Genomic DNA, 21197 nt, shown 5'->3' with positions numbered 1-21197 from the left:
CGCTTGACGCTTTCTATAAAAAAATGAAGGCTGCCCCCCGGGTATGACCCGTTCTAGCGTGAGTCATCCTTAAATATGTATGACTCGGCTTTAGTTTACATTCCATGGTATGGCTCTCGGGTGACTTCCCGGTCCACCAGATGTCCGTCTCAAATCATCTTCACTTGCAGCTTACCTTTGCAAGGCCCAGGATGCAACGGATCGACGACCTGCCCGGCGTGGCAGGCCGCCCTCTGGAGACGGCACCACGAAGGGTAAGTCCGGGAGTCTGTCCCGCACAGCTCTCGCCGTAGGCCGCCGCCGCACGAACCGCACGACACGCACCGCGCGCCACTCGCGCCGCCTGCGACGCATCGTTGACCGGCGTTGCACGATATTGTTGCGCAGGTTGCATTCGCTGTAAAAGAATGTTCATGAACGTTTGGTTGCATTCTTGCATTAATATTCTTATTAAATAAATTAAAGAAGAAAAAAATCATGCTCTATTTTTACCTAGAAAAAGCCCTTGAATGGCCGTGTCAACGAATTATTGACATTTCTTAAAGGCCATGCGCAGCGTACAATCATTATCGGTTGCGGTCACAACATTGTTGGTGTACAGCGTACACTACATACCTACAATTTTACCTTTGCAAGAGCCCTTATAAGCCAGCGGCAGCGCCTTCCCGCGCTCGCACGCCGCGCGCCGCAACGCACACGCGCCGGCGTAGGTGCGCCCGTCGACTGCGCACACGGGCGCGCCGGCCACGCTGCACGCGCCGCAGCGCACGCAATGCGCGCCGAGCTCGGCGTCCAGCACGCAGCGCTTGTCGCCGCCGCAGCGGACGCCGTCGCAGCTACCCACTAAAACAAGACATGGAGATTAATCTCTAAATACAATATCTATATATCTTTAAAAATATATAGGAAGTTATTTCGTGGGTACTTAACTCTAAAACAAATCAGATAAAATCGTACAACGGGGGCGAGAAAAAAAAACGGACAGCGGATCCTGGGCTCCGAAGCAGTACCTAAGGAGGAAGCAACTGAGATAAACGCTAAGATGGGAAGAGAAACACATAAACATCAGTGTAAACTTATATGAATTAAAACTATTTAAATACATAACTAAGAGCTTTAGGTATATATTGAGTCTCAAGGCCTGAAGTAGGGTTACCTACACTATGCACTAATTACATGATTCAGAGTCCCTTTACATTTGATTACTTTACCTATATTTGAAAACCATTGTTTGTATGTTCATTGTTTGTATGGTTCGTTACCTACAAGTCTAGAAATTTCACTAGTAGGTATAGTCGTTCGATTTGAAGCCGGCCCGCAGCGGCTAATCTTTTGTCTATTGTTAACTAAAACCGCGCGTGCCACTACCTGCAAAAAAATGGTCGTATAATTCTAATTGGCACCTGAGCGCGGGCTAGTCCAACGCTCAAAAAACCTGTGTAGGTGTGCTCTCCGATAACGCGCCTTTGTTACGCATATCGAGGACACATTTTAGACTGGTTCGGTAGCGTTCGACTCGCCGGCACTCAGTAACCGTATAGGGACCACTTAAGAAATCGCAAATGTTTTTACCATTTGTTCATTTTGAATCTTATTTCAATTACCGTAGGAGTTGTAATTAAATAAAGTGACCGGGCCCTTTTTTTTGCAGGTAGTGGCACGCGCCGTTTTAGTTAACAATAGACAAAGGATAAGCCGTTGGGGGCCAGCTAAAAATCTAACGACTATATCTATAGGTACGACGTACATACGTTGTCATAAATGTCGCTATCATTCGCTTCTTCCACCATACTTCCTCGTATATTACTAAAATGAAAATATTATTTTACAAACCGTAACACAATCCGGTTCAATAGATGAATAACCAGAACTCTGAACTAGAATTTCATAGAGAATATTAAATTTCCGAAGCTGCAGTTTTTATCTGACACAATGGTCTATCGGAGCTCCGAAGCGGATTAATTATTTTCCATAAAACAGCACGTCGCTGCGGGCTTTCTCTCTCAAAGGGATATAGTTTAACGTCGATATGTTGACGTAATATCTCTATAATACAAGGCTAGTACATTCCATTTAATATTAAATTAATTTTTATATGTTCGATTTACCTACTTTGTTGCTAGGTAGATGAGCACAATATTCACTTGACTATTAGGTATACAGTACCTAAGTGGGAGAGCAATGGTAGGAATGTTAATTAGGTACTTTTATGCAAGTCCATTTTTGTTGTTTCGGACAGCGGTTTTTTGTTGTCGCACGTCCCGGGTAATCATTGAAAATTAGATTTTTTATATTTATTTCTCTCCACTTGCGTTACCTTTTAAAAGCTGATTAAACTTGGTCTGGTGTGCTGTCCGCTACTCGCACCTTACATCCGCTGAAACTAGTTAAAAGGTCTGCGCCGCCCACTGATGTAACATAATAACGGAGTAGAAATCAGCGCCGTCTGGGCAGTATTCGCTTTTCCCACCCGATTGTATCGGGTTTATAGAGCGGCCAGTCTAGACTGCGATGCAGCGCCGGCGCTCATAGAGCGTAGCTAAGATAATAAGAATTGTTCAATGCAGGATTATCACCAGTGGTGCCTTTGACTATTTTTGTTTTGAAATGTTTCATCCAGCAGACACACTTTAGCAAAAAACAACCAATACATATCCTACCTAACTATCGTTCTGCAATTTATAGCTTAATTGATTTCCATTACTTACCGGTTTTTAACCCTAAAGTACTGACTGAAACATGTCCTGACCAACTTTATTAAGTAATTATTATCATTGCCACCTGCTGAAAATATGATAATAGTATATCGGTCGTTAATACATCCAGTGTGTGGCCCTGGGTGCAGTTAACGCAATGAGTACTTCGTCTTTTGTTTTTGATATTATAAACCTACAAGCGCAAGAGTTAATGTATGAAAAGTTTAACGGCTGTCTGTGGCGAGCCTACCGCTCGTAAAACGCAATGAAACGTTCGGCCGAGCGGTGATGTTATCGTGCTATTATTCATGTTATGGAATGGGGACGTCTGGGTCAGACGCACCACGGACGCGTCGAGACTGTAATATACAAAAGGGTTTAATGGGCTATGTACTCTGTGATGCACAACATAGAAGAAACCTAAGATCAGTAAAACATTGTCTGAAAGCTAACCGCTAACTATCTATATACGAGCTTAGAAAAAATGTAAGGTATATAATCGCAGTTTTTATTTTAGTTTAGGAATATCAAGAGGGTGACCAACGAGGTAGGTAGTTAAGTAGACACTGCAGCATACGGACACAACGTGCAATTCACAAAGATGTCACGAGCGCTTTGCAAATGCAGGCGACGATTTTCTGCATTGACGGCTAAGACACAATTTCAGTTCAGATCTTTCAGGAGCTCTAGCGTAAACCTAACAATAAATAAATGAATATCATAAGACATTATTACACAAATTAACTAAGTCCCACGGTAAGCGCAATCAGGCTTGTGTTGCGGGTATTTAGACAATAATATACATATTTATAAATACTTAAATACATAGAAAACATCCATGACTCAGGAACAAATATCCATGCCCATCACACGAATAAATGCCCTTACTAGGATTTGAACCGGGGACCATCGGCTTCATAGGCAGGGTCACTGCCAGCTAGGCCAGACAGGTCGTCAAAAACAATAATTATACTAAAAGTAGGTGAACCTATCTTTAAACTAATCGAGGCAAACCACTATGAGCAAAAAAGGTGACGAATCCTGACAATCATTTTATAGATACAACAAGGATACAACTGTACTGTACTGTACTGTACTGTACTGTAACTGTACTGTAGGATACTCTAGGACCGTGGTGCCCAAGCGCTCATAAATTAATTCGGCAACTTTCAAAAAAAATCATTGATGTCACGGGGGACCGTAGGGCTGGCTCCTTCCTCGCCCAACGGATCGGCATAGCGATCCAAAGGGGGAATGCAGCCAGCCTTATGGGAACCCTTCCACAGGGCTCTGACCTGGGTGATCTATTAATATAAACATATTGGGCTAGGTCACTCATGTTATGGTTTTTTTTTTAGGTTTTAATTTTAGTTTTGTAGGTAGTTTTAATTTTAGGTTACTTTTTATTCTAAGTTTGTTTTTATTTAAATGTATAGTTTATAAATATAATTAAATATAAAAAAAAAATCAGAATAATAGAATCTTTTACCGTCTTAATTGTTCTACATATAGAACCAACACATTTTGTTAAGCTGTTACATAATGTAGATACTTTTGAAACCTTGTTTGATCCGCTACTTTTGATGCTGACTGTACAAAGGTAAAACTCAAATTAAATAATTCTTAGTTTTTAGCTATAGGACCTCTATCAACTTAACCTCAATGTGTTTGGTCAATTTTTTAGAATTGTCTCGATGAGTAGGTAATAGACAAAAAAGAAAAGTACAGTCAGCGACAAAGTTTATATTAAAAAGTTTTTTTTTACAAAGAAAATGTATGCACTAGTTTTATTGGAATACCTAGTATAGGTACATACTTTATATTAAAATAACATCTTTAACTCAGAAAATCTGAGTAATCTTTTGCAATCAGGGTGCAACAAAGAAATTTGAGTGTAAGTATTTATTATTTTCCATAAGTAGTTAACTAATAAAAAAAATAACACTATGTAGATTTCCAGAGTGCTTCATTCATAAAACGTATTTTATACAACCCATCTATTCTAAAATCTATAAAAACAAAACATATTTGAAGGATTTTCTTACGTTATACCTGCATAGGTAGGTATTTTAAAATGCAATACAATAACACCAAGATTTAAGAGCGTTAGGAAAAGTACCAGCATCAAGTCGTAAAGCATGTCTCAATGACTCTCGAAGCTTAAGTACTGACGATGATATGTTTACTTTTTGTATGCGGATATTATTTTGGGTATAACGAATGTGTTGTATCAAATGTTATCTTTTGCGATGTCGTTATTTGCTGCTGTGTAAGACTCCTATCACCTGTGTTCCTCAAATAAATTTTTACTTTATGTATTTGACCGTAATAACGTTTAATTTCAAATCATTATGGCCAGTTCTTAATTTTAGTCAGGATAATATTATTCCTTATCGTATAAATGGAAAACTGGTCGGTTTTCAACTTCTTGATCATCATTTACAGTCTGATACAGTCCGATGCAAATGCAAGCAAGTTTTATTAATGTAAAGAAATTCATTTACATCCAGGATCCTTAAGATTGCAGTTTATGCGTAGTACGACCACTTAATTGAAATCTACAATATTTTATCACGTTCTCAGTAGTATCAGTATACATGATACAGCAACTCTAGGATGTTAGGAATCAGGAATCCTGCCATGTTAACCGTTTAGGTCTACGAACATTTATACAAAGTGCCCAGTGTATCTACAGTTACTCATAATCTATATGCAAGTGGTCTTTATCGATTTTGCATGGTTGAAGTGGTCTCAGTTGTCATCCAGACGTAATAACAGCCTTAGGCGTAACGTATTTACACAAAACACGAAGTGTCGGAGTGGTCATTATCACTAAACACATAGTGGGCTCGCTTGGTTTCTGGTCTATAATTTTGTAGCATTACTGCAATTAGGTTGTTAGCTGCAGGCTGGCGGTGGCACTGATAAGCTTATACTGCGACGGTAGCAGTTGGTAGCCAATTCTGACATGCGACAAATACTGCTGCTGCCGTCTTTTTCTATCTGTTATATGTATAATACGAAGGTTGACTATCGTGGCGAACGATGAGCACATAGAAACCTTGAATAGGTAGTTATTATGTGATAAATTTGTGATGAACTCGAAGAGGATATGGCCATATTCTATATGGCTATGGTCCTACCTCTTCCTTAGGTATAAAATAGAATCAGAAAGAGATTATATTTAAATTCTCGACTGCTTGTCTTAGTGCAAAATTACTAATTCTATCTAAAGGGGAATTGGCAGTTGGCAGTCTGAATGTCGATAGGTATATTCACATTGAATTTGTACGTAATTCATCAGAATCATGTAGAGCTATATAAGAGCTCTTGTAGACATCTTCGCGTAACCGCAAACTTTTTGTAAAATGCTATAACAAAGCAAATAGGTTCAATAGTAGGTACTTGTCGAACTCTTTAATAACGACCCTTGTTATAAGAAAAAATCCACTCGATATCCATCTAGCGTAAAGTGCAACCACAAATAGTCGAACGTTTTTTCATCGGACGCTCAACGGTGCAGTGCACGTTGCAAATGCATTCGAGAACCGCGGGTAGGGATCGGCTCTCATTCACATGCATACACCCCGGGCGACGCGGCCGGCCAGACGTATCGTGCATCGCAATGAGCCATTATTGAGTCGCGATTCCAATAGAGATGTAGCCAGCCTTCTAGGAACGAGCTCGCAATTTACTAGTGCGATAGTAGGGGAGTGTCCGGTCATTACTGCACTTGGGATTAATGCACTGGCCACGAACAAAACGACGCCGAGCCCGGTTCTTAATGGACGATTGTTTCTCTAGAACAAATGTTCGCTATCCTTAATATAATAGCACGACCAGGAAACGGACCAAATATCATTGACGGTTGCAAATCGTAATCGCCGGGGGTAAAACTCCACTCTGGGAAGGAGAATGTTACGAGTACGACATTGGTCAATTTATGTGACTTATTAAATGTAGTTTACTTTAAACTTAGATACACGTGTATTGCAACACCCAGCTTAGCTATTGAATTCAAATTGTAGAAAACCGTTTCATCTATGTATACCTACAATCTACCTACAAAATATTAATGAAGCATAGCACGAAAAATCTATTAAACGGTACCTAAAGTGCAGTCTTTTTTACGTAAAGATAAAAAATGGACCACTAAAGATAAAAAAAAAAAACTGTTCCGGCTAACTACTTAGTCATGGTGGTTCACGCATGCGTACTTTTAATACTTGCGTATTGCGATGCTATTGTCCGAATACTTATGAAGTAATGTTTGTCCCTCGAGCTCTAATCACTTGCACTTGCACCGCACCGCGGTCAGGCTCGGGTGCTCAATAGTGAGCCAGTGAACTTCGCGGGCTCTAGACTCGGGTCTAGGACGGTTGCTATGCGCGCGAGCATGATGGATGGCTCTACACTTTGCTACCAAAAGAGTGTAAGTTAGTCAAGTTACAAACATTCCGAGGCCTTTATGTCACTTTGCTCTTCGATGATGTTCACTGATGGTGTGATGAGTAAAATATAATGGCTTTTCAATGAAACAAGACATTTACAATATTATAGTTTGTTCACGTGATGTGATTAATTTTGTCAAGTACTTATAGTTATTCTTTATGGATTTAGAAATTGATGTGCATCGATGATAATCAATGATGAAATTAAATTACAGTAAAATGCATTTGAAAAACTTGGATTTTGTGATAGGTATTATCGATAAATACAGTTTTATGGATCGATAGAGCGTGTGAAATTATGTACAAACTGTAAAACACCGAAAATTACAAAAAATTGAATGACAGTGTTATGGCTCTTAGGTACACAGATTATTGAACTGTCAGTAGTTGTTTCAGACCAAAGTAGACATAACATTAAATTGGTTTAACTCGTATCTTGTACATTTTCTCTACGAGTATGTCCTGTTGAAATCCAGCACATACTTAAAATTGTTGCTGTTAATAGTTGTGATGAAAAGTGACATTTAACATCTAGGCGGGCACTCGTAACTTCGGAGAACATAAATTATAAATTATACGAGTATAGTAACAGATAACATGAATACCTGTGAGTAACATCTTGGAACGTTGTAGTGGCGCCAAAGAATTGGCAATTTTCCTAATTCCTAAGTTATTTATAGTACCACGTCGTAATAATATGTCAATGTCAAAATAAAATGGAAATTTACCTTGAATTGACCTGACAATATTAAACAACGCATTTGTGCAATTACCAAATTTAATTAGTTTTTAACATTACGGGCAACATTATCATTGATACTTTTTTTTATAAAACTAAACTTCCAGGCATTGTAACAAAGTAAGGTATGTTGGGTTGGGATAATACCGAACGAATTTGGGACTAATTGAGGTAATACCGAACAAAATTGGGAAAACATTTTTTCTCCATTTTCAGTACGTGTCAGATTCTAGAAATATGATGTAAATCGTTAATTAATAACCGTAGTTTAGGCCTGAATATTGACATCAACGATTTCAGTTTGTACCATTGTAAAGATGACGATGACTGTTATTCGAGGGTAAAGAAGAATTTGTCATCATGGATTAAAAATGTCATGTCTCTCTATCTCAATAAGATGTCGAAGAGCCAATTTAAAGTTATCTATGATTAAACTCCACTGGCCAGCCAACATGTCTCTCAGCTTAATTAAAATTGCAATCTATCATATTCGTGACTATACAAACCCGTACAGCAATATTAGCTCGACGTATTCAACTGCAAGTAATGAAACAAGGTTGCATGCCGCTATTCCCGTCGCTTTGCGACAAGAAACGAGCGTTTGACTCAACCAGTACAAGAGTCATCTTCGAGTTCCCCAGATCGTACCTACCAATGAATTCCTTGGAACTTATGGCTCAGTTTCATTGGTCGATAACTCGGTCGATATACAGCATGCGTGTGTGTCCCCGCAGGCGGTAAGTTGGTATAACGACTAGTGAAACTCATAATGGCATGCGTTTCGGCCCTATCGAGCATTGAAAAAAATTCCCCGAATGCGGGCCCGAAGGCATGGTTTATGGAAATCTCCCGCACACCGCATACGGGCCCTATCGACTATTGAAAAATATTCCCCGAATACTGGCCCTATGGCATGCTTTATGGAAATCTCCCGCACCTCGCATGCGGGCCTTATCGACCCATGAAACTGAGCCATTAGTAGGTTAGCAGTGGCATAGCTAGGCGTGAGCGAATGAGGCCTTCGCCCACGGTTCCGTGCTCAAGGAGGCCCCGCGCCGCGGCCCCGCAAAGCCAAACTTAGGCAACCGGGGTGGGCGAAAAAGGCCTCGCAAATATGTCTCTGTCCACGGCTAGATTAGTTCACGCTAAGTCACTGTCAGTAAGAAATGTCATATGATTTCCAATTGCTTTTTGATAAAGGAAAAAAGAGTACCTATGTACCAGAGGCCAATAAGGATTAGTTTGCCCTCTGGTTTCGATAGTCAGCGCGCACTCGCGACCTCATTTATTCTTTATTCAAAAACGGCTCGAGCTCCTTGTCGATGCAAGTAGAAAAGCGCTAAGATAAGGCATTATCTACCAGTCAACCTTTAGGCCAAAGAGAGAAGCAAAGGTGGAGTACGTAAATAACACTAAAATTACTACAACTTTACAGTACTTACTAAGTTAATATAAATATAGGTGTATATATAAATGTAATATGTAGATAACTATATACAACAATAATATATACATATTATATATACCAATATATAAATAAATAAAATAAATATATACCTGCTACAAAATATACTTTGAGTATTCTTAATCTTTATACTTTTCGAAAAGATGTTTGCGCAGCTTGCGCATGAACGTGAACTTCGTCTCGGCTTGTCGTATACTGAGAGGCAGATCATTCCAGAGACGTATCGCTTGCACGGTGAAAGACATAGCGCTGGAATGATGATGGGGGACAGCAAGAACGAGTTTACATTACTATTTTTCAATATTTATTATTTCATATTTGAGAGTTTATAATTGTACTGGTTATATCAGTCGCCTCAGTCGCCTGAACGCCAAGGCGATGCATATACAGCGCCAGAATGCAATCTGCTGTCATATTCACTGGCGAATTCATTTTACGTGCACTGTTCATTTGCGCTGACGAAATGTCATTATTTATAAACATGCAGACGTTAGTGCGATGAAAGTGGCTTGAGGTGGTGTGAGCAGAAATTATATTTTAGCATTATAATATACAGGAATGAACGTTTTAAAAGATTTACTTTGGTAATACCTAATTTTAAGGATATGAAAATGTTTTCACTCAGCCACCTGAACACTCGCTTTATCAGTAAGTAAGTAAGTAAATATTCTTTATTGCACCAGCAATTATACATTTATGAGGTCACACTTAAGAGATATACTTACTTATTTTAGAAATGTTAAATAAATATTTATAGTATAGGGCAGATTGACTAATACAATATAGGTGTGGCTAATCCGCATTGTACCTACTTAGTTTGTTACCATTTGATGACACCCGTGTTGCGTATAATATGATATATATAGATAGTATAGATAATTGTATAATTGCTCGACGACCGGTCTGGGGCCTTATTCGAGATGCACAACTGTCAAATTTCGCGTCCACATCAAATCAACACTTGATTCTATCGCATGTTGATTGTATCAAGTGTTGATTCTATCAACTGTGGATATTATCATTTGGAACAATCAAAACTCATTCATAGAAAAAATAATCAAACAAAAATCAACTTTGTTTATTACTACTATATAGTTTGAAATGGCTCTGAACTCGAAGTGGTTCGGTTTGATTTGATTGTCACCTGACTGTGGATTGCTAATGTCAAATTTTGACAAGTGTTGATTTTATTGCTAGACTTTTTTGTCCATGGGCTTGGGCACCATCTTGGATTTTTTGACGTACGACAGGGAATACCCTTCCTTTCCTACTATATATGGCATAGAGTAAAGCGTCTTTTTTTTTTAAACATAAGTTTACAGGAATCAGCGACATCTTGTATTCGATAGGATAAGTAATGCGCTATGAACAATGCGGCGGCGAGTAGTGAAACTGTACCTGACAACGTCAATCAATTAAAAAGTGACCACACAGTTGATGGTCGATAAAGGCGATTATTAAATGAATTTTAACGACAATAAAGAACTATTGACATGCGATCTTTTTGTTGAACCCACACCTACACGTCGAATAATGCTCGCTCCACATATTCTCCTATAAACGCTCAAAATTGTAAAAAAAATTGATGCAATTTACTCCGCACCCAGTCTCAAGTTGCTTCTAAACCACGTTCACGAACCAAGTTGTAACCTAACACATCTGTAAATATAAGGCATATGATTTAGAGATAAAGTCCGTTTTTTTTTAAATTACGAGATGGTTCATGAATAACCTTTATTACTATAAAAATAATACTACATTTGTCAAAAAATTGCGCTATTACATAATGCATAAAATTGATATAAAGATAGGTACCATAGTAGCTCGCTCACTTGGTCTATCAACAACTATTTTAATGCTCTTTGTACTCGTATACGCGACCCCATTGTATGTACAGTCGCCATCAGATATATCGGAACGCATGTATGTCTATATTACTTACCAAGACCTAAGTACCTATTATTTATATGTACCTACACAAAGAGAATTCCTATGTTAAAAGGAGATTAAATACATATTTTGTTATTCAACTACAAATAAAATAAAATTTATCTTTTTCAGTTAACACATTTTTTTACCGATTTCTTTAATAAAATAAAACATTAAAATATTATGTGACTATATTTCATTGTCTTCGGTGTAGATTATTTACTGATGTTCCAATTTCCTGTATCAGTTTGGTACCAGGAAATATAAAAACTACACCTCTTCAAAAACTTTGCTGGTAGTTCGACATCTGTAAGTTTAAATATAAAACATGATAAAAACACTTAAGTCAAAAACGTATACATAAAATATTTGCCCTATATTCTGGTCGCTCGGTAGGGTGCTCAGAAGGCTGGGTGCATTTCCGCGCTGGTTAACAATGCTGATCCTCTGGTCACCAGAAGCCTATATAAGGCGCTCTCATAGAGCCACGCTAGTGCCCTAGAGTTTCAAATTCAACCCCAAGTGCCACAAATATGTAGTTAAGGGTTTAAATTCTGGATCAAGAACATGGAATATTGTCATACTGTTCGCTAGTAAGGCATTGATGTATGTAGTAAGGCCATAGGTATTAGAAAAAAATAATAGTAGGAGACGGCCGTGGTCATGTTAGGTGGTACAGGTGGGCCAGGCAAGGTCTGAAAACTCTGAAATTATGCACCTATTTTACTATAACTTTGTTCACCAGTGTATATTTACTGTTTCCATGATAATCATTTTTAATATGTAGCCCGTGTAATCGGGCTGTATCATTGGTCTCATATTTTTTAACACAAAATCATAATTTTAATTCAATAATTAATGGTGTTTTACATATTAATCATTAATGTACCTATTTTGCTAAATTTTCTTGCATATAATAATATTGTTTACTTCAATTGACGTGTTTATTATTTTCGTTACTATGTCAACGTTAATACTTAAAAAATTATAACGTGAAGGTTGAGTCCGCAGTACAGTTACAGTTTACGTACATAGTGGCATTAGCACAGTCGGATTAGGACCAAACTCGAAATGTCTGAACAGTCATGAAATTTGGTATGTATATACGTTAAAGGCCCCTTTTTCATGCCCACACCATTTGACATTTGGGGACCTCGAGGAACCGCAGCCATCTTGGAAAATGTGGACCATCCAGGAGAAATTCGCGTTTTACTCTAAATCTACGTTCTTTATTCAATAATCGTGTAAGGCAACATTCAAGCTTATAAAATTCTATATAAAATAGTATTAGACATCTTTGCGAAAAAAAATTATCTTGCTTTAAAAAATACTTGCTAAACCCAGATTTATCCCTTATACCCTTTCATGGGATATTCTCTTAATAGGAAACATGGAAGAATAAAAATTCCACTTTTAACTGTACATTTGTACATAATCTACCCCAATATCAATATTTTACTTGACTGCAACTTAACCAGAAAGTAGGGTTATGGGTATAAGTACTGAGGATTCAGGACAGCCTGTAGCTTAGGATACTGGACGGATTTTTTAAATGACGTATTATTTAGCCCTAAACTTTTTTCTTCCGTTAATTTTAGTAACTTTGTATTGCATAGCACTAACTGTGGATCTACTGATGTCTGTTTTACTGTACTCCGCTCAATAGTTTAGGCGCTAGAAGAAAAAATATGATTTAATATTCGGAGTCCTCTCAAGGCGGCTGTATTGATTTTTCTTTAATAGAACAAGTAAAAGTAGGTTGTGAATGGCAAGAGGAATCTAACGATACGTCATTTAAAAAATCCATCCAGTATCCTAATACCTAGCTACTGGGTGTACTGAAACATCAGTACTTACACCCATAACCCTTCTTTCTGGTTTAGTCGCAGTAGAGTAAAATGTTAATATTGGGGTAGACCACGTACAAATGTATAGTTAAATATAGAATTCATATTCCTCCGAGTTTCCTTTTAAGACAATGTCCCCTGGAAGTGTATAAGCGTTAAACTTAGATTCAGCAAGTATTCTCTATAACAAGATGTATTGTTCCGCAAAGATATCGAGGACTTTTTTGTGTAGAATTTAATAAGTTTTAATGTTGACTGTTGTGTTGATGGTACACATTTTCCAAGATAGCTCGGATTCCTCGAGGTCCCCAAATGTTAAATGGTGTGGGCATGAAAAAGGGGCCTTTAATTTATATACATAATACATTTCATGACAGTTACAGAGATTTCGAGGTTGGTCCTAATCCGATTATGCTACATTGTGCGTCCGCAGCAAATTCGGTTCTCCATACAAATGTAGTTTCGCTCTCATTTTAAATCGGCTAGCTAGATTGCTCTGAAACTTTGTACTTACAATAGGATATGGTATGTCTATGCCTATAATTAATTTAAAACATAAATGTGAAATGAGAGCCAATTAAGTTCAATATTAAGAATATGTGTCGTTGTTGACTCGCCGACAACGGAATTGAGATCTATATGGGTGCCATGTTCTGTGCTGTGTAGAAAATCCTGAAATTATAAAGGATTTGTCTTGGCTAGTTTTTACGTATAGGCTACGTATCACCGAAACGTCACAAACACCACGAAGGTTCGGCTTGTACGGGCCCTCGTTTTTCCTATATTCTTATACGCTGCGGAGACCTGGACTATCCGAAAGACAGAGGAGAAGACGATAGACGCCCTAGAAATATGGTGCTGGAGGAAAATGCTGGGGATATCCTGCACCGAGTTTCGGACTAATGTCTCCATCCTTAAAGAACTCCGTATCAAGCAGCGCCTTCCGACTCTCGTAAAGACCCGCATACTCAGTTTTTTCGGTCACGTCTCGAGGAGGAACAACGACTCCATAGAGCGTCTAGTGGTGCAGGGTAGAGCAAACGGAAAAAGACCGCGCAAAAGGCCACCTATGCGATGGACTGACCAAATCAAATCTGCCAAGAAGGGTCCCCTGAACGCATTTGCCAGAATGGCCCCCAACCGCGAAAAATGGCGAGAAATCGTACGGCAAGCAACATCTGCGCCTGATATCAGCAGTTGACCACGACGCTCTGCAAAGAGTACAACGACAAAGAAGAAGAAGACGTATTATATTTGTCTAAAATTTGGTTTGTTGGTACACACACAAGGGATAGTCTCTAGCTAGGTACGGGGTGCCACACTCGTCAGCGCGACGGCGATATTTTTTACCTTTTACCTAAAAATCTCAAATTTGTGTACGGGCTCAGCTCCTGTTTCGTCTTAAGCCTAAATTTAACAGATTCTGACTCACAGGGGGCTTTGAGCATGCTGTTGCGTTCGTTTTCAAATTTTGAAAAAAAAACTAGCCTAACAACACAATAAATGCTTGTTTTTCCGCATTCTTCACTATATCTCCCTGTCTCACTACTATCTGACCTTCTAACCCAGAGGGGAAAATATACCTTATTGGGGATACTCCATCTTCCTCATGATAATATATTTTACTTTACTGAAAAGCAATCGGTACATGTTACAAGATGCACATTGTTAAGAGCCGGGGTTAGAGTTAGAACCCACGACCATTGGTTTTAAAATGAAGCTTTGTATATAATTTGTATTTTTATAATAAATTTGTGGTATTATATTGCTTTATGTTAATTGTCAAGATATTTTTTTCATCCTGGACAATTGTCACATGCGTCACATGTACGTTTTTATGATAGATCTACATCGACGCAACTGCATGTCATTGTCAAAGAGCATATAATCACTACGTTTTAAGAGACGGGACTTCCATACTAGCGAGTGGAATCAGTTTGTTTCGCAAATCATTACCAAAATGTACGACAAAGAACTGTCAAAGAACCATAGTACCAACATAGGCGATTTAAATAGTGTAGTATGCTACACGCTTACGATTCTTATCGATATCGATAAAATGGGGAGGGTTGAAACATAGGCTCCTGTCTACAAATTTTGTACTCGAAATCAGGTTAGCATCGAGTCCACATTTAAGTTGTATGTTATATAGTGGATAGTTCTTAATTGGACTACTATCTGGTCGGGCTTAATGTGGACCCGAATTATTTTAATACAGTTTTTAAGTCGTGTTTTTTTATTTTATTAAATGCTTGATTTTCATAATGATGTGCACATACACGTTTGAATAAATGTAACTTTTCTATGGGAAGATGTATCAGGTCTTCGTTCCCAACAAATTTGGCCCACTGCCTGCATCTGAAAACATACAGCCTTGGAAAAACATGACTTTATCTACAGTTTATATTCCATGTGTTTGCTAATGAGATGATCAACTGATTATTTCGCGCTAATATGCATCTATAAATCATGTTTTTCGGCATCGAGTTATCAACAACCCTTTATCAATGCTTTAACTTTTTATGTATTTATATGTCTGTTAATCATGAGAACGGTTCTGGCCTTGTTGGCAGCGACCCTGCCTATGAAGCCGATGGTCCCAGGTTCAAATCCTGGAACGGGCATTTATTAGTGTGATGAGCATGAATATTTGTTCCTGAGACATGGGTATTTCCTATGTATTTATAAATACTTATAAATTAGGTCTATGTACATATATATATACATTATTACACAAACTGACTTAGTATTAAAGTATGAATGGCATGTGTTGTGGGTATATAAATATATATATATATATATATATATATATATATATATATATATATATATATATATATATATATATATATATATATATATATATTGTTGTCTAAGTACCCACAACACATGCCATTCATACTTTAGTACTAAGTCAGTTTGTGTAATAATGTCCTATAATATTTCTTTATTTATCATAAAAACAGAGATTAATTTTCTTACAATTTAGGTTAATATATTAAATAATCACTAGATAAAAAAAATATGTTAACTAATGACCATTAATGCATAAGTAATAGATAATTTATGCATTATTAATCTTCGACGAATTAATTATGGTCATATTGCATGCTAGTTCTAAGGAAATTTCACATATTTAATTTAATTATTTACACTGATATACAAATAAAACTACAGTTATCGATAGTTATAGTACATCCCTAGTTCACAACGAAAAATAATGTAAAATATCTAATTTTCGATGTGTTTATAGCCTGCTGACCCAAAATAAGGTCAAAAGTATCTAAAGCAATACTTACCAGTCTTCATCCAAGGGAAATTTCACCATAAAATCCCTTTTTTCGTGATTTTCTCGAGTGGCTCGCTTGCCACATATTTCACACTTAGTAAACCGTTTTCTCGCTGGCATTGTAACAAACTCGCTCTTTACTCTGATCACGGTTGACTATTTTCGATTTTTTCACTAAATAATAAAGAAATTACACGAAATACCCGAACAAAACATTGAAGCCTTCAAAACAAACAAAGCAATTAGGCTGACAGTAGACTTGATGTAAACTTGACAGAATAAATAGCACTGACGTTTTCTTTTTCTTCGTTGGCAATGATTTGCGAAACAAATTCCATACAAAACTTTTTTCTTCCTAGTTGCGTCAGCCTGATCGGAATTGGCAGCTAACTCCATCTTGCGTCCAGTAGAAGAATCAAAATCGTACAGAAAAAACTACTCTCTGCCTTAGGATCCCCTTTTAAATGTCATAAATCCAAACATGGCAGCCATACCCATCGACAAAAAAGTCTACCGTTGATCTAATTTCATTTGACAGTTAACTAATACGTATTCGACACGCTTATATTTGACAACTAGAATCCTGACTAGAGCTGCGACTGCGTACCAAAAGTACGTCTCTGTTACTCGTACCAAAAGTACGTCTAAAATACCAGTTTTACGAGTATGACCCCCAATAGGCAGTTTACGTATTTGCCGTGCTTAGGCGTCTTACAAATAAGGATTATTTATACAAATATCGACTTATTATTTCGGTAAGGGTCGGAAATATGGTGACGTTTTGAGTGAAGGCTATGAATCTATTGTCATATTTTTGTTATATATTATTACATTATTTTTACATACAACAGACACCCAGACGACCATCTGTTAACAAAATTTTATTTTACCTAAAGTAACGGTAAGAATGGAGGTACGAGGTGATAAAAGTTTCATATTTGTTTTATTTCAGAAATCAAAGTCTGTACTTTTAAATACTCGACAAGCTAAAAGTAGTCTATTACAAATAACCTGTTCCAAAAACTATTCCGGTACAACGCCCCGCCTCTAGTGTGGATATTGTTCACTGACAGGTGGTGATAATAGCAATTCGACAAGTCACAATATTTCTCACATCAAATGGAAATCAACACGAAACGTCACTTTTAGCATGTCGAATAAGGGCCCTGGCCTAGTGGGTAGTGACCCTGCCTATGAAGCCGATGGTCCCGGGTTCAAATCCTGGTAAGGGCATTTATTCGTGTGATGAGCATGGATATTTGTTCCTGAGTCATGGGTATTTTCTATGTATTTAAGTATTTATAAATATTTATATATTATATATATCGTTGTCTAAGTACCCTCAACACAAGCCTTATTGAGCTTACTGTGGGACTTAGTCAATTTGTGTAACAATGTCCTAATATTTATTTATTTATTATTATTTATTTAATTGTAAATAAATATAGCAGTAGGTATTTACTTGGTAAAACAAATATAGTATAACTCATTTGAAAAGTACTATAAGAATATATATACCTATATTCGCTTTGTTCTTTGCATGACTGACACGATTATCCAGCGAGGCATATTAATTTTGTAAATTTTAAATGATGTAAACACGTAATCAATATTAATTACACGGGAGATGTCGCCGCCTACAGCTCATTCGTTGCACGTCGCAAGTGTGAAGTTGACGAATGTGCAAACTGCCCTTTTATAATAATTGCGAGCACGAACGCACTTAAGTAATTAATATTAAGTTTACGCCTTTTAAACCTTCCATCTGACCTACGAGGCAGTTAAGGTTAATACTTAGTAATTAGCAGGCGTAGGTGACTCCTAACCTAAGTATTGGAACTGTGTTATACGAGTTGCGTGTCTGTTGCCGTAATGATTACAATGCAACTGGGATGCAGTGTGTCTGTGTCTGTCTTTAGTGTTAAAAAAATCGACCAGTTATCTATTACCTAATGGTTATTCCTAGATTTACAAAATGTTGATAGTAATTCCTACTAGGTAAAAATAAAAACCATCCATAATCACGTAACTACAGTCGCGTCTAAAAATATCGGTACGAAAAAAGTGCCGAAAATATGTTTACACGACCTTATTGCTCATATATTAAGTTAGTGTATACATATTTATGGCACTTTGTCTAAATCGATATTTTCAGACGTAACCGTACATGTTTTATAGGCGCACATGGATATAGATCTTGAGAATCTTATTAGAAGGATATTGGATTGAATATCATGCCCCTCTCCTGATGGAAAGTTGTATGGCAATTTAATCATTTACCTGATTATCGCATTAATGTACAACATTATAAGTATACAAGGTAACATATATGTCAACATGAACCTTGCCAGGTATAGTAAGCAATTAGTTTTTAAACCTATATACTAAAGTTTTAACACATTAAAAATTCTCGTAGTTTATACAAATACAAACTACACACTAAACAATGTTTATACAAATAACAATGGATAGAATTTAAATTACATAAGCATTAGATCCAAAAAAAAAAAACAATTTATGAAAATTGTGAATGCATGGACACATTTGGCTAAGATTTTTATTCCTCCAGAAATTCGGCTATTAAATAGTAAGCTTTATTTATAAGTAGTTGTTTCAATTTATTAAGGAATGTAATGTAGTTTTTCTCATAAATGTTAGGTCACTCGTTGAATCTTCAAGATTGCTTTCTTTCCAAACGTATGATATCACAAATAATTTTTACACAAAAATCCAGCCAGTTTGGTAAGATGCAGGTAAATAATGTGAAAAAAGTATAAATAAGAATAAAGTGGACGAGTCTGTCTAAGCTAACTTTTCACCGAATTGAACAGAACAAACTGAGGAAGTGTAATCGCCATATTTTCAAAGAATTTTGACATTACCTATATGCGCATGGTCCGACTCTATTCGTAGGTATTGTTATCGCATCAGCACTGACATACAAGCACTTCACAGCTGAACAGATTTACGACTAACACTCAGAGACTTAGGTATGTAGGTACTTCCTCGTTTATGCCTATGCCAGTATAGATATTTCAGCACTCAGTGCAACATTATCGCGATTACGACGACGCGTGGTGACAGTTTCCGCGCTATGTCTGGTTAATAAAACAGCTACAATGAGGAAATTCACAATTCATCCTTGAATACCCCGGTTATTCATCGGGTAAACATAATATTAAACGATAGTTTCCCGTCTAGATGTATCTAATTTAAGAGATACTTAAACCAATTGTGAAGGATTATCTAGTTTTTAATACTGCGCTCATTTTGCGTGGTGAGCTATGGAGTTCTACCTAATAACTAAATTAATAATTGTCATTTGATAATTGCGAGATGACAGAACAACGAAAACCAAACAAACTAAATGAGTGTTATTCTTCCGGAAACTTCTAGCCAAGATGCCAATCGTTTGCGTCGTAGCGGAATAACGCTAATGTCTGTCTATCGCACTAATATGGATGAGTGATACTTCTACCTATAATAAAATAAAAATAACCCGAAATCGGTATACATTTAAATATTCGTTCGGTTCGTATGTATGTTCGTGGTTCATTTATTTCGGATAACAAAACCCATACATTACTAATTACATAATATAATGAAAAATTGTAATTTTTTTAATTAATACAAATATAATTAAGTAATTAATTTAAAGCATTGACAAATCATAACATCACTAATAAGAATAAATAATAATCTACCTATAATATAATATATAATATACGGCGCAAACGATTGGCATCTTGGCTCGGCCCTCAGACTAGGTACCTCACACTCTATTACGACTACTGGTTGGTGTAATATATAAGATTCACATCGACAGGCTCCGGAGCAAGAGAAGCTCGGCCTCAGCCAGTACAACGACCAGTAGATAGGTACTTCTTACCGTCACTGCTGATGTCCTACGACTCATCTCAACATTGGCCCCGGGTATTCAAAGGAACAGATGCTTGGCTGGACCGCTCAGCATACTCAGCGAGCGTTAATATTTACTTTTTGCCGTCGTTATGGCTGGTAATTTAGGACTCACCTCGACAAGGTCCCGGGTAGTCAAGCGACAGATGCTTGGCCGGGCGGCGGCATGCTCTACGTCTCAGCCGACACAGTGAGCGGTACGTCTTGCCGTCGCTGCCGCAGACCGCGCCGGCGCGCCGGCAGGCCGCGGCGCACACGCAGCGCGCACGCCCGCCGCGCACCACGCAGCGACGTCCCGCCCCGCATGACACGCCTGCGCATGATTCTGTCAATAAAAATAATCAGATTAATCCTGGTCTTGATTTCATACAAAATATTTTCTGATATATTATTAATGCGTCTCTAAATAAATGTTAAAACTCACATAGGGCAATTATGTTCATTTACTCTCGGAAATAAAAAAAATTGGTACCGTAAAGTCGGGTTACATGACCCTTTTTTCTTGTATTTATTTATATACTTCTAGATCATTACGTTTCTATCCTTGATCCGAATTTTTAGTTACGGTTAGGTGCATCTTAAGGATACGTCGGATAAGTAAACGTAAAAAAAAAGTAAAAAAAAACCTTCTGTGTATTTTTTTTATTTTTGGGGCAAAGTTGATCTTAGATGCGGGTAAGTTTGAATTTTATACTTATTTTCATACAGAAAGTCCCACTATTAATCTAAACAACAAAGAAACCCAAGAAACCTCTTTAAGGTAGGCTAGTAAATGAAACGAATCAATTTTTGATACAATATTTGACATTTATTTGAGCAAAAATCAAACAAAAATAACTTTTTCAGTTCTGAGATAGAATAAA

At 37.3% G+C, this 21197-nt stretch overlaps 1 protein-coding gene across 2 annotated transcripts in view; it reads right to left on the bottom strand.

Annotated features, from left to right (window-relative positions):
- The window catches only part of LOC133527586 (follistatin-A), a 41458-nt gene that overhangs the window by 2351 nt on the left and 17910 nt on the right, over positions 1-21197 (bottom strand). Inside the window, exons 3-5 of one of the 2 annotated variants that reach the window (XM_061864646.1) lie at positions 20450-20659; positions 616-843; positions 176-397 (exon numbers count right to left, since the gene is read on the bottom strand). In XM_061864646.1, the coding sequence (XP_061720630.1) occupies positions 176-397; positions 616-843; positions 20450-20659 (660 nt within the window). The remainder of the gene's footprint in view (positions 1-175; positions 398-615; positions 844-20449; positions 20660-21197) is intronic. The other variant, XM_061864647.1, reaches the window with a different exon arrangement.

Source organism: Cydia pomonella, chromosome 18 (assembly GCF_033807575.1).
Source record: "Cydia pomonella isolate Wapato2018A chromosome 18, ilCydPomo1, whole genome shotgun sequence".
NCBI lineage: Eukaryota > Metazoa > Arthropoda > Insecta > Lepidoptera > Tortricidae > Cydia > Cydia pomonella.
Note: the sequence above shows the minus strand (reverse complement) of the source record. Positions and strands in the feature narration are given on the sequence as shown.